Here is a 15,548-nt window from a genome sequence, read left to right on the forward strand (position 1 = left end):
CACTGAAGGGCAATCCTGAACTAATTGAAGCTTTAAGACAATGCTTTCTTGGTATTTGTCCACAGATTACCAACTCATTTGCCCTAATTTGCTTGGGTGAGGTTGTGAACTCACAACATTTCAGATGTTTGTATGCTAACATAACCATAATTACATTGGTTGGACTTCTTTATCAAATAAATATTAAGTACTTACATAAGTACTTATATAAGCTGCTGCTGACTGTGAAATAAACTTTCTGACATGATTCTATGAATTCCATGATATCCTTTGACATTATGGTTTTTACATCACATAACTTTACATTTAAAATTATAAGTTTTAAGTTTTTAAAATATTCACTCATCTAACTTGCTTCTTGTTTACCACATATTTGGAGGAACCTAAAATAATTTCCAAAGAACCTGAAAGTTTTTAAAGTCAATGTATAATCTGCCACAAAGTTGGACTGTTTTATATATCTTATATATTTTAATAGTGAAGTGTAGGTTATAGATTTTATGTAATGCAGCATTTAATTACTTTGACACTTCATTTAATGCTGATTTGTTTGATATAATTCTGTGGTTCTTTTTGTAGGTGCAACAGTCACAGCTAAAGCTAAGCGTGGCAATAAATTTGAGGTCTTTCCAAATGGCACACTGACCATTCAGAAAATCACAGTTCAGGACCGCGGACAGTACCTCTGCATAGCAGAAAACCAGTATGGTTCAGAACGACTTGTAGTCACTCTATCTGTCATAGCCTACCCTTCAAAGATATTAGAACCACGAATGAAAGACATCACAGTCCATGCTGGGTACCCAGTGGAGATGAAGTGCCGATCTCATGGAAGACCAGCTCCAACAATTTCATGGATCCTTTCCAACAGGACCCTGGTGAGAAACAGCAGCCCATTCAATGGGAGAGTTTCAGTGTTGGCTGATGGCACCCTCAAGATTAAAGCAGTAACCGTGTATGATCAAGGGAGTTACAGGTGTGTGGCTAGTAATCCAGCTGGGATTGATACAGTCACAGTTAGGATGCAAGTGGTTGCTCAGCCCCCAGCTATCCTAGAAGCAAGGCAAGAGAATGTCAAAGGTCAAGAAGGACAGAACATCAGACTGCCCTGCACTGCTGTGGGGACACCTGCACCTTCTGTCCATTGGCAGCTCTTTGATGGCACAGAAATCAAACCTTTGCAGTTTATCAACACAAAATTATTTGTCTTTACCAATGGGACACTTTACGTCAAATCCTTAACTCCGTCAGACAGTGGGAATTACGAATGTATAGCTACAAGTTCAACAGGATTGGAAAGGAGAATTATAAGTTTAATGGTGGAACGCAAACAGGAGATCCCTAAAATTGTTTCTGCTTCTTCAAGTAAGAAGAAAGTGAACCATGGAGATAAATTACAACTCCACTGCTCAGCCACAGGTGATCCAAAGCCCAAGATCATTTGGAGATTGCCATCCAAGTTAGTTGTGGATCAGTGGCACCGGTAAGATTCCACATTTACTTCCATCTCTTGGCTGACTTCTAGTTAGCAATAGTTTTACTAGACTCCTTGCAACAGTTTTAAACTCGCCCACATGGCAGTGAACAAAAAGGATTGATGAAATGTTATACCTCTGGCAAGATTACCCTCCAGTGACTTTGAAGGATACCTTTACCAAATGTTGTCAGTTTCCTAATGATGAGCGAGGTTAAACACGTTTATTCAGTCAGGTGTACATGAATACAATGGAAACTATTTTGAAAATTCTTCATAGTTACTCCACCTGTCTTAAGGATTTGAATACGCTTTTGCTAAGAAACACTTACAGAGTCAATGACACACTTTAGGGACAGTACAACAGATAGCTGGTTGCTTAGGTATAACAGAGTCTAAGGTAATAAAACAATTAATCCAATTAGGAATACTGCCCATTTTTTAAAAAAACTAACCCTATCCATTGCTTTCAACATTTTGTTCAAACTGCCTTCTCTGAAATTTATTTCCTGTGCCCTGAATCTCAGGGTTTCTTTAAATTCTACTCTTTTGATTAAGCTCATGGTCAAGCCACTGCAGATACTTCCTTTGTTTAAATGTCCATTTTTTTTCCGGTAGGGTTTCTGTGAAGCACCTTGGGAGATTTGTCAAAAGAAAAAGCATCATATTGATGTACATTGTTGTGGCTTTGTTGCTGCCTGATATAAAAAATGCTTTATGTTTCTAGGAATGTAGGAAAATAGGAATGGGAGTAGGCCATTCAGCCCCTTGAGCCTGCTCTACCATTCTAGCCCATGGTTGATCACCCACCTCAGCATCGTTTCCAGCGCTGTTAGCAGCTTTCAGTGAGTTATGTACAGAGACACTCGGGTCCTTTTGTAAATCAACATTTCCCAATCTCGACACTGAAGAAACATTCTGTATTTGAGTTCCTCTCACCAAAGTATACAGCTTCACGTTTATTCATATTGTGTTCCATCTGCCACGATTGTCTCAACTTGATCCTCCAGATCCCCTTGAAACCTCTTTGCAGCATCACACAACACACATTTTTATCTCATTACATAGCATCTGCAAGCTTGAAAATGTTACATTTGGTCCTCATGTCCAAAACATTGATGTAGATTGTGAACAATTTGGTTCCAAGCACTGATCCTTGTGGTACCCCACTCGTCACAGACCGTCAATCTAAAAATGGCCCATTTTTTCCAATGCTCTGATTTCTTTCCATTAACTAATTCTCAATCCATGCTAATATATTACCCTGTATCATATGTCCTCTATGTTTGCTTATTATATTCCTGTGGGACTTTGTCAAAAGTCTTCTATAAATCCAAATACATTACATCTATTGGTTCTCTCCCCACCCCCTTCTTAATAATGTTCTCACTATATGAACAGGAATACCCCAGCTCCTCCTCCTGTTCACCTGTGAAATATTCTTCAATATTCAGTTTGCAGCCTTGGCCCTATTTAGCCATAATTTCAGCTAGATCATAACCATTTATAAAGTAAACAACTCCCTTGTTAGAAATATTTTGAGTATTGAGAGAGAGTGCCTTCATTTCATTCTTTGGAATTGTAACTTTATTTTATGTTAGTATTTATTTCTTGTATTTTCCATTTCCATTTTCGGGGAGGCAATGGCCTAGTGGTATTCTCACCCTGACAATCAATCCAGAGACCCAGCTAATATTCTGGGGACCAGGGTTCAAGTCTCACAAAGGCAGATGTTGGAATTTGAATTTAATTTTAAACAATCTGGAATTAAGAGTCTAACAATGACCATGAATCGATTGTCGGTTCCGTTGGTTCACAAATATCCTTTAGGAATGGAAACTATCATCCTTACCTGGTCTGGCCTGCACATGACTCCATACCCACAGCAATGTGGTTGACTCTTAACTACCCTCTGGGCAATTAGGGATGGCCTAGCCAGCGATGCTTTCATTCCATGAATGAATAAAAAATGCGTTCTGTTTGCAATATTCCTATATCCCATTAGAACATAAGAACTAGGAGCAGGAGTAGGCCATTCAGCCCTTCAAGCCTGCTCCGCCACTGAAGAAGATCATGGCCAATCTTTGCGTGGACTCAGCTCCACTTACCCACGTTTTCACCATATCACTTAATTCCTTGATTTTTCAAAAATGTATCCACCCTAGCTTTAAAAGTGATTACTGAAATAGCGTCAACTATTTCCCTGAGCAAGGAATTCCATAGATTAACAACCTTCTGGGTGAAGAAGTTCTTTCTCAGTTCAGATCTAAACCTGCTTCCTCTAATCTTGAGGCCATACCCTCTTGTCCTAGTCTCACCCAGCCAGTGGAAACATCCTATCTATTTCTATTTTATCGATTCCCTTCATAATTTTGTGTATTTCTATAAGATCCCCCTCATTCTTCTAAATTCCAGCGAATATAATCTCAGTCTACTCAGCCTCTCCTCATAGGCCAACCCCCTCAATTCCAGAATCAACCTAGTGAACCTCCTCTGCACCCCCTCCAGTGCCAGTACATCCTTTCTCAAGTAAAGAGACCAAATCTGCACACAGTACTCCAGGTGTGGCCTCACCAGCACCTTGTACAGCTGTAACAGCACCTTGTCTCGGTCTCTGCTTTTAAATTCAACCTCTTTAGTAATGAAGGACAAACTTCCATTTGCCTTCCTCATTACTTGTTAAACTGGCAAACCAACCTTCTACGATTCATGGACAAGGACACCCAGGTCCCTCTGCAAATCAGAATGCTGCAACTTTTTATCATTCAAGTAATAATCTATTTTGCTGTTACTCCTACCAAAATGTGTGACTTCACATTTACTAACATTGTATTCCATCTGCCAGACCTTTGCCTACTCACTCAATGTATCTGTGTTCCTCTGCAAAGTTTCACAGTCCTCTGCACACTTTGCTCTGCCATTCATCTTAGTGTCATCAGCAAATTTTGACACCCTACACCCGTGGTCCCAACTCCAAATCATCTATATAAATTGTAAATAATTGTGGTCCCAACACTGATTCCTGAGGCACACCACTAGTCACTGATTGCCAGGCGGAAGAGCACTCATTTATCCCAACTCTTTGTTTCCTGTCAGTTAACCAATCCTCTATCCATGCTAATACTCTACCCCAACGCCAGACATCCTTATCTTGTGCAGCAGCCTCATGTGCGGCACTTTGCCAAAGGCCTTTTAAAGATCTAGGTACACCACATCCACTGGGTCCCCATTGTCCACTTTGCTTGAAATGTCTTCATAGAATTCCAAAAGATTTGTTAAGCATGACCTGCCCTTCATGAACCCATGGTGCGTCTGCCCAATGGGACAATTTCTATTGAGTTGCCTGGCTATTTCTTCCGATAATAGACTCAAGCATCTTTCCCACTACAGCGGTTAAGCTCACTGGTCTATAATTCCTCATTTTTTGTATACTTCCCTTTTGAAACAGTGGTGCCACGTTTGCTATTTTCCAATCTGCTGGGACTGCCCCAGAGTTCAGAAAATTTCAGAAAATTACCACCAGTCCACCTGCAATTTCTCCTGCCACCTCTTTTAGTACCCTGGGATGTTTTCCATCAGGCCCGGGAGACTTATCTATCCTTTGCTCCATTAGCTTGCCCAAGACGAACTCGTCCATAATAATAATTGTTTCCAGGTCCTCACCTACCAGGCTTGTTTGTTTCCTTTGCTCTAATTCATTCATGGGATGTGGGTGTCACTAACAATCCCTAATTATCCAGTGACAGTTCAGAGTCCACAACACTGCTATAGATTCAGACCCACAGGTAAGGATGGTAGATTCCCTTCACTATATGACTTTAGTGAACCAGATGGTTTTTTTTCCCAACAATGGTTTCACGGTCATCTGCAGATTCTTAATTCCAAATTTTTATTTTATTTCAATTCCACCATTTGCTGTGAGGGGATTCAACCCAGGTCCCCAGAACATTACCTGGGTCCCTGGATTAATAACCCAGCAATAATATTGCTGGGCTATCATCCCCCTGCCTTCCCTAATTCCATCTCAAGTTCCCATCCCCCAAGAAGCTAATTTAAACAAAAACTGAAAGAACTGTGGATTCTGGAGTTCGAAAACAAAAGTAGCAATTGCTGGAAAAGCTCAGCTGGTCTGGCAGCAGCTGTGGAGAGAAATCAGAGTTAATATTTCAGTACTAGTTCTGGACCTGAAACATTAACTGCGCTTTCTCTCTACAGCCGCTTCCCAACCTGCAAAGCTTTTCAAGTTAATTTAAACCTTCCCTAGGAGCACTATCCAATGTCCCTGTGAGGCCATCAGTCACAGTCCTGCTAAGGTTTAACCTGTCTTCCTTGTATAGATCTCATCTGTCCCAGAAATCTGAAGCGCTCTCTCTTACATCTGTTGAATTACTCAACCTTATTATTCTATACATTGATTTTACACCCGTCCTTCCTTACAATTATTAATAAATTAAAGGAGTTTTGGGAGAAAAAAAGCAAGCAAAACATTCCCTAATCAATCACAATCTTTGGAAAGATGTAAATGCAGCTGGGTTGTTGTGGTGGGTGATTTTAACTTCCCCTGTATTGACTGCACCTCACTTCATGCTCAGGGCTTGGATGGAACAGAATTTGTAAAGACAATTCCGGGGGGGTTTGTTGACACATTATGTAAACTGTGTCATTCCTGATGAAGGGTCTTTGCCCAAAACGTCGACTCTCCTCTTTGGATGCTGCCTGACCTGCTGTGTTTTTCCAGAACCACACTCTCAACAAAATGTAAACAGTCCAACAAGGGAAGGGTTTATGCTGGACCTGGTTTTAGGAAATGAGCCCTGCCAGGTGAGTGACGTTTCCATGGGGGAGCATTTCGGGAGCAGTCACATAATACCATGAATTTTTAAGCTACTCATTGAAAGGGATAACAACAGTCCTCGGGCGAAGGTGTTAAACTGGGGGAAGGCGAACAACTACAATATTAGGCAGGAACTGGACAATGTTACTTGGATGCAACTGTTTGAAGGTAAATCCACATTGGACATGTGGGAGTATTTCAAACGGCAGTTGATAAAGAGTTCAGGTGCGGCACGTTCCTGCATTAATGAAGGATAGATATGGCAATTTTATATAAACCTTGGATGGCCAGGGATGATATGATCTTGGTCAAAAAGAAAAACGAAGCATACATGAGACTTTGGAGGATGGGAACTGATGAAGTCCTTGACATATATAAGGAAAGTAGGAAAGAACATAAACAAGGAATTAAAAGGGCTATTCATATATAAAAAGCAAATGGGTAGCCAGGGAAAGGGTTGGCCCACTCAAGGACAAAGGAGGGAATGTATGTGTGCAGCCATAAGAGGTGGCTGAGGTCCTAAACAAATAATTTGTGTCAGTCTTCACCAAAGAGAAGGAATTGCTAGAGGATGATGTCAGGGAAGGGAGTATTGAATTTCTAAACCAAGTTGCAATTAAAAAGAAAGTAGTATTGTGCATCTTAATAAGTATTAGGGTAGATACGTCCCCAGATCCTGATGGGATCTATCCCAGAATATTTAAGGTGTCAAGAGAACAAATTGCTATAGCATTGACAGACATCTTTGTATCCACTTTGCCAGTGGACTGGAGAATAGCCAGTGTTGTTCCATTGTTTAAGAAGGATAACAGGGATAATCTAGAAAACCTGTGAGCCTCAGGTTGGTGTTGGGAAGTTATTTTCAACGATTCTCAGGGACAAGATCTATACACAGTTAGAAGCAAATGGGCGTATTAGTGATAGATAGCATGGTTTTGTGTGGGGGAGATCATGCCTCACTAACTTGATTGAGCTTTTTTAAGGAGGTGATGAAGATGATTGATGAGGGAAAAATGGTTGATGTTGGCTACATGGACTTCAGTAAAGCCTTTGACAAGGCCCCTCATGGCAGACTGGTACAAAGGGTGAAGTCATATGGTATCACAAGTGAACCAGCAAAATAGGTACAGAACTGATTTAGAGTGTGGTGCTAGTTGGAAAAGCACATGAGGTCAGGCAGCATCCAAGGAGCAGGAGAATCAATGTTTTGGGCATAAGCCCTTCATTAGGAATGAGGCTTATGGGCCAAGGGGTTGAGAGATAAAAGAGAGGGGGTGGGTTGGGGGAGGGAGGATAGCTGAGAAAGAGATAGGCATCTGGGGCATGCAGAGTTGACTCACTAAGATCCTTGTAGAGAGAGGAGGAGAACTTCTGCAAGGAGGAGAACTTCTTCAATGTAGGCACCTTGTAGAGAGAAGAGACAGAGGGAAGCAGTGGAAGGATGCTTTTCGGAATGGAGGGTTCGTGGTCTACAAAAAAGATTTGGAGGAAAATGTAATTTGTTTAATTAAGTTTGCAGATGATCTAAAGATTGGTGGTGTTCCAGATAATGAGGAGGATTGTACGAGGATGCAGAGGGATACAGATCAGTTGGAGGCATGGGCAGAAAAATAGCAGATGGAATTTAACCTGGACAAATGTGAGGTGATGCATTTTGGAAGGTCAGGTACAGGTGGAAATTATACAGTGAATGGCAGAACCCCTAGGAGTACTGATATGCAGACGGATCTGGGTGTGCAGGTCCACAGATCACTGAAGGTAGCAGTGCATGTTGGTAAGGTAGTAAAAAAGGCCAATGGCATGCTTGCCTTCATTGGAAGGGGCATTGAGTATAAGAATGGACAAGTTGTGGTGCAGCTTTATAGAACATTAGTTAGGCCACACTTGGAATATTGTGTACAGTTCTGGTCACCACACTGCCAGAAGGATATAGATGCTTTGGACAGCGTGCAGAAAAAGTTTACCAGGATGTTGCCTGGTCTCGGAGATTTTAGCTATGAAGGAAGGTTGGATACATCGGGTTTGTTTTCATTGCAATGCAGGAGGTTGAGGGGCAACTTGAAAGAAGTTTATAAGATTTTGAATGGCATGGATAGATTGGAAAGCTTTTTCCCAGGGTGCAGGGGTCAATTACTAGGGGACACAGGTTCAAGGTGCAGGAGGTGGGAAGTTTAAAAGAGATTTGTGAGGCAAGTTTTTCACACAAAGGGTGCTGCCAGAGGAGGTGGTGGAAGCAGACACAATAGCAGCATTCAAGAAGCACCTGGATGAATATGTGAATAGGAAGGGAAATACGGAACCTGTAAGTGAAGACAGTTTTAGTATGGAAGGACAGAATATGTTGGCGTCGGTGCAGACTTGGTGTGCCATAGGGCCTATTCCAGTGCTGTAATGTCTTTGTTCTTTCTTCTTTGTATATACTTGTGGTGCCAAATAGCAGTCGAGATTGAATAATGGATATTTCTCTCTACTTCTCGTACTTTTTGAAGCCGCTGAGGTTTTGATGCTCTCACCAGCTACTCAGTTGTGCTTCTTATTACGAATTAATCGTTGTGGTTTTTAATATGCCAGTGACACAGGCTGCACCTCCTCCCTCATTCCCCTGCTCATCCAAATTCACACTCAGTACCTCAGTGACATGCTTCTGTCTTTGGTATTACCTTAATCTGTGTGGTCAATTGTGCAGTCAATCTAAATCTTGAGGCAAAACTTGCATTTGGAATATTATGAGCAGTTCTAGGCTCTGTATCTGTGGAAGGACGTGCTGGCGTTGGATGGCTCCAAGAGCAATTCTGGAGATGACGGGAGTGGTTGAGGACTCTGGGTCTGTTCTCAGTGAGGTTTAGAAGCATGAGGGAGGATCTGATTGAAACCTACAGAACACAAAGACGTCAGGATAGAGTGGACTGAGAGAAAATATCTCCACTAGTAGGGGAGTCTAGGACCCAAAGGGATAGCCTCAGAGCGAAGGGATGACCCTTTAGTCTGAGATGAGGAGGAACTTCTTCAACCAGAAGGTGGTGAATCTGTGGAACCCATTGACGCAGAGGACTGCGGAGGCCAAGTCATTGAATGTATTTCAGACAGAGATGTTCTTGATTAGTAAGGGGATCAAGCGTTACGGGGAGAAGGCAGCAGAATGGGGTTAATAAGCACATCAGCTGTGATTGAATAGTGGTAGACAAGCAGGCGTTTGGAAGAGCACAGCAAGCCAAGGAGCATCAGGAGGTGGAGAAGTCAATGTTTTGGATATAATCCTTTTGCAGCACAGGGGGTGAGGGTGAGGGGAGCTGCAGATAAAGGGGATGGTGGGGGAGGGTTGTGGGTGGGGACGGGGCAGAGTGGTGAGGTAGAGATAGGTGAGCACAGATAGAGAGGACAACCTGATTGGTCGATGGGAGGAATGAATCTGGTTGGTAGCTGGAAGGAAGGGTCGCTCCGAGGAATGGAAGGGAGGAGGAGAGGCTTGCAAGGGTGTTGGGGGATGGGAAAGGAGATTATTTGAAATTGGAGAACTCAATGTTGAGTCCTCCATGCTGTAGGCTGCCCAAGGGGGAAGATGAGGTGTTGTCCAATTTGCGGTCTGATTCACTGTGGCGATAGAGGAGGCCGAGGATGGGCATAATGGAGAGGGAGTGGGAAGAGGAATTAAAATGGGTAGTAACTGGTAGATCAGGCTGGCACTTGCGGGCCCAGCAGGGATGCTCCACGAAAAATGACCTTTGGTTATGTTTGGTCTCCCCGATGTAGAGAAGACCACATAGGGAGCACCAGATACAGTAAACCAGGTTGGTGGAGAGACAGGTGAACTTCTGTCTGATGTGAAAGGACTCTTTGGGGCCTTGGATGGAGGTGAGGGGGTGGGGTGGTTCTTCCAGCCTCCTGCTTGTCTACTTTGGATTCCAGCATCTGCAGTTTTTTGCCTCGAGTGATAAAACAGTGGAGCAGACTCGATGGGCCGATTGGTTTAATTCGGCTCCGATATCACATGGCCATTCTTGGCACTGCTCTACTTGGTATTCAGAAAGACTGAATAAAAAACACACTCTGGCAAAGAATGACTTGCATTTATATAACATCAATAAAATGCTCAGGATTTGCCAAAGCGTTTAGAATGAACTATATGTGAACTGTAGTCATTGCTGTAGTGGAGTGAATCGTGGAACCAGTTTGTGAACAGCAAGTTCCCACACACAGCAATGTGACTAGTCAATCTGTGTTAATGATATTGGTTGAGGGATAAATATTGACCAGGATACCAGGGAGAAATCTGCACCCATTTTTCAAATCATCCCATGAGGCATTTTTTACATCCACCTGAGAAAGCAAATAAGATCACAGTTTAATATCTCTCTTGAAAGATGACACCTCCAATAGTGCAGCAGTGCCTGGAGATCAGACTGAATGTTGTGATCAAGTCCCTGGAGTGGGAATTTGACATTCAATTTCTGCTCCTGAGTGCCACATCTGGGCCACAGTTAAATAGCACCCATCACATTGTACCTGAAAGAGAAATAAACGTCAATATGCAACCTGTCCATCGTATGTCTAAGTGCCATCGGGTAAACAAAACCGAGTTTGTTTCTTTTATAACAAACATTGTTACTAAAAACTTTGAAAAACAACACACTACCATTGTGGTGATATCACCAGGATGTGAAATGATCATTTAGTAAACCTTCACGCCATGAGTATTTGTCTGTCACATATGTTTAAACGCTTACAAGTAAATACCATCAGTGTTCTCTCTCAAGCTGTCGTCTGACCTAACAATGTCAAGGGTCTTGGCCTGTCACTGTCTATGTTTAGCAAAGGATGGAGGGGAGAATTCTTATTCATAGAAGCCCTACAGTTTGGAAGCAGGCCATTCAGCCCATCGAGACCATACCGACCTTTTAAAGAGCATCCCATCCAGACTCCCCCCCCCCCCTCCATAACCCTGCATTTTCCATGCACATTCCTGGATACTATGAGTAATTTAGATAGCCACTCCACCTAACCTACACATCTTTGGACTGTGGAAGGAAAACACATCACCCAGAGGAAACCCACACAGGGAGAACGTGCAAACTCCACAAAGACAGATGCCTGGAGGTGAAATCAAACCCGGGTCCCTGGTACTGTGAGGCAGCAGTGCTAACCACTGAGCAACTATACTGCCCCATGTTATTATGGGGAATTTCAGAAAATGGCTTGTGAACCTGCAGGCAAGCACATGAAAAATGCTGGATATTAAATTTGACTTGAGTAATCATTTGCAACTAGAGGGATGTTATAGCCTTATGTGAACAGGTGATAGTTTTCAAGCAGCAGGGTCTGGCTTGTAATTCAGAAAATTATCATTAGCAGCTGAGTAGGTGAATACTAAGCATGCACATATATCAACCCTTGTCTGCCAGCTGAATATTATCTTTTTTGTACAGGCTAAAGTCACCAGTAAAATAACAGACAGAGCAGAGCCCCATGCAAACATGTTGAGTGTCTGCCTGTTAACAAAGTTCAGAGGCATTTCAAGCTTCTGATGTAAATACGTTGTCCACTTGGCAACAGTTGCAGCAATAGCTAGCAACTCAATCGCGATCCTTTCAAAGGTACTGCTTCGGAGTTCTAAACTTGGATTGCTAGATGGAAACACCTACATACGAATGGTTCCATTAGACAGAGCAGCGCATTGGTTCACCCAGATCTTGGCTCAAGGAGTGGGACAAGTCTTCAGGTTGATTGTTGTGGCTTCATTTGAAGTAGATTCTTGATCAGCTGAATTTTTCCCAGAATGGGAAGAAAAAAACGAGAGAGAGCAGAAAACACAAAATCAAATGGTAAGATGGCTGGAACGACTTTGCACATCTAAAGCTGATTCATGTATGACTGCCCACTGAAAGCTCTGAATAACTTGCCATCACTGTCTTCCACCTTCGTGCTTTCAGTGTATGTGGCTGAGAATCAGAGGGGGAGTAGCATTATCTCTTAAGGTGGAAGGAAACCTCTCCTGTTTAATAACCTTGTGGGTATAATGTGATGAAGGAAACCTCCCCTGTTTAATAACCTTGTGGGTATAATGGAGTTTGCTTTTGCTGACATCTTGCGCACTTCCAAGTTGATAACATGTTACTGTTGGGAGCTGACATCAAAATCTGCTCATACCTCCTTTGTGCAGCTTCAAGATTCATGCAACTCCTTATACCCTCGTTACCCATGATGCCAGCAGCAAGCAGCAAAATGATTTATACTGATGAATTCATAAAATGCTGGCGACAGTGTAGACTTTGAGACAATTAATCAGCAACAACAGTCAAGGTAGCTTTCTTGTTGTGAGGATCTGTTAGGGTCTTGGCATAATATATGCAGAGGTATAAAGTCGTCTGTGTCGGCTATGGGCCAGAGGAAAATTATAATGGTGACTCATTTCCAGCATTAGAATTGCCGGGGTTTACAAGAAGGAGTGCATTCAATAAGACATATTTGCCTTAGTCGGACTCTCGATCCCCAGAGGACAATATTCACCTTGGGAAAGCTCTGAAAGACATTTTGAAACACAACTTAAGGATGTCCCGAGTAGTCGTAAAATTCAACAGTGCCCCAAGGATTTGGAGCAGAGGGATAATGAGACTTTGTTTGGTCTCTTGCATTTTGGACAGACGAGGATGGCTGACCCAATTTTTTATATATGTGAAAGCATCAGATAGTCCAACTCTTCATTTCAATATGTCTTGAGATCCACCGCATATGTAAGCATTGCAAATGATATTTAATCCCAGTAATGGCAGTAGAAAATATTTTGGACGAATGAATGTGGAGAGGTGATAGAATTTCAGTGGTAGAGCAGTGAGAACTGACTGTGTGTGTGCCGATCTTTGAAATTGCCAGGGCAAGTTTAAAGACATTTAAAATGTATGAGATACCTGGCTTTGTAAATTGGGGGCATTAGATATCAAAATCACTTTCTAAACCTCTGTTTAAGCCTCAACTTGAGCATTAGATACAATTTCACATGCACATTCAAGAAGAAAGCATCACCTTAAGGTGGTCGAATCCGATTTTACGGGAACTTTCCAAAAGATATTTGGATATATACTTGAGGGCTTTGAGGTATGGAATTCAATTGGATAGCTCTTCAAAGAGTTGCCACATGCTGGATGGGCTGAATGGCTTCCTTGCTGGGATGAGGGGATTGCCCTATGGAGAAGAATGAGGTAGATGAGACTTATGTTCCCTCGAGTTCAGAAGCATGAGAGATAATGGGTGGCATGGTGGCTCAGTGGTTAGCACTGCTGTCTCACAGCGCCAGGGACTTGGGTTCAATCCCAGCTTGCATCACTGTCTGCATGGAGTTTGCACATTCTTCCTGTGTCTGCATGGGTTTCCGACGGGTTCTCTGGTTTCCTCCCACAGTCCAAAGTTGTGCAGGTTAGGTGAATTGGCCATGCTAAATTGCCCGTAGTGTTAGGTGCATTAGTCAGATGGAAATGGGTCTTGATGGGATACTCTTCGGAGGGTCGATGTGGACTTGTTGGGCAGACTGTAATCTAATCTAATAATCACTTTGAAAGAAATGCCATTCTTAAGGGGCTTGTCAAATTAAACCTGGAATATGGAGTCAAGTGTTGCAGTAAGAGATTGGCTCTGACAGAGATAAGCAAAGTTCAGCCAAAGGGTTGCGAATCTTTGGGACAAAGTTAAATAGTTTGGGATGTTTGGAATTTTCTGCTCCACATGACTCTCAATGTTCTGCCATTGACTCAAAACATAGTTTTACAGATTTTTGGATTCTAAGGGAATCAAGGGATTCTGTAGGAAGAGCCATTTGATGTAGAAGATGTGCCATGATCTTATTGAAGGACGAACTCGACTGGAAGGGTCAAGTGGCCCACTATTTGCCAGTGTCTAGATAGAGATAGAGAGAGGGGAGAAGGAGGCATGTGAGGAGAAACAAGTGGAGTAGATTGTTCAGTCTGAGGTGGTAGAATGTATGGAGCAGTCTTTCAGTAAGATAACAGTCAGATTAAAGCCTGGTATCTCTGGGAGTATCATTGTATTGCCCAATCCAATCTTCAGAAATGATAAATAGTATTATAATCTCAAGCCAGAAGACAGTTGCTTTCTCCTCAAACAGTCTGTCTTAAACCCAAACTCATGATTATAGGTGTAAAACTTCATGACAAAGGATATACTTTGTATGTACCTATATTCTTACAATTACCACACTAAAAATAAGTAACTATGGTGAATCGATGCTAAGGAAACAAATTAGTATGATGACACTTTTAATGTTGGCAGTGAGATATCAGTTCATTCTTATGAGTCAGAAAAAATATCCTTCCCTATCCACATAGACATACATCCATTTTGCAAAGAATTTTTTTAGTGCGAGTATGTAACTGACATGCCTCAACTGAGCACTTTCAGGCCAGAGTTTGAATTGTCCAGGTACAACATAAAAGATCTCTCTCACTTTCCACCATGCATCAATTTTTGACATCGATTTTGGAAGATTGGTTATTAGTCTATAGTTTTCTCATGCACTTCAATGCAACTTTTTCACACTAAACTACTCAAAATTGAGTGCAAATTGCTTCTTTGGCTTGCTGTGGAAATTTATTAAGGCCAGATTGTTGAGGGTGGTGAAATAACTAGACAGAGGCCGGTATCCTGTCATCAAGTCACATCTTATTTACATGTGCATGGTGCTTCACACTGACCCAGCTCCCTCAATGCCAGCTCTCAGAGTAGGCAGAACCTCTGACACTCCTGTTCTAATCAGGGAACCCATATTCTATGAGTTCGGCCAGGCTGGCCTCATTCCAATCACTACAGGTAGGTGCTGGGGCAAGCCAACACTCAAGTGCTCTGCCGAGTGTGGGGTGGGTGTGGAGGAGTCGGTGGGGAGTACTTGCTGAAACAGACAAGGGCATTCCATCCAATTTTCTTACCAGCTTCACAGCCACCAAGGCCCGTTTGCAATAGTGACTTCTGGAAATTGAAGTCAATACCGCGATTGGTGTGCTGACACCTATCACCATGCATGAGATATTGAAGCAACTGCAAGCAAACACACGCACAGACACACTCTCAGACACACACACACACACACAGACAAACACGCACGCACAGACACACGCGCAAACACACATGCACAGACACATACAAACACACACGCACAGACACACACATGCAAACACACGCACAGACACACACAAACACATAAACATACATGCACAACACACACACAACCATACACAT

At 42.4% G+C, this 15,548-nt stretch overlaps 1 protein-coding gene across 1 annotated transcript in view; it reads left to right on the forward strand.

Moving 5' to 3' along the window:
• Positions 1-15,548, forward strand: part of igsf10 (immunoglobulin superfamily, member 10) — a 52,235-nt gene that overhangs the window by 30,045 nt on the left and 6,642 nt on the right. Inside the window, exon 6 of the mRNA XM_043702723.1 lies at positions 580-1,483. Within this exon, the coding sequence (XP_043558658.1) occupies positions 580-1,483 (904 nt within the window). The remainder of the gene's footprint in view (positions 1-579; positions 1,484-15,548) is intronic.

The sequence above is a fragment of the Chiloscyllium plagiosum genome, chromosome 13 (assembly GCF_004010195.1).
Source record: "Chiloscyllium plagiosum isolate BGI_BamShark_2017 chromosome 13, ASM401019v2, whole genome shotgun sequence".
Classification (NCBI taxonomy): Eukaryota; Metazoa; Chordata; class Chondrichthyes; order Orectolobiformes; family Hemiscylliidae; genus Chiloscyllium; species Chiloscyllium plagiosum.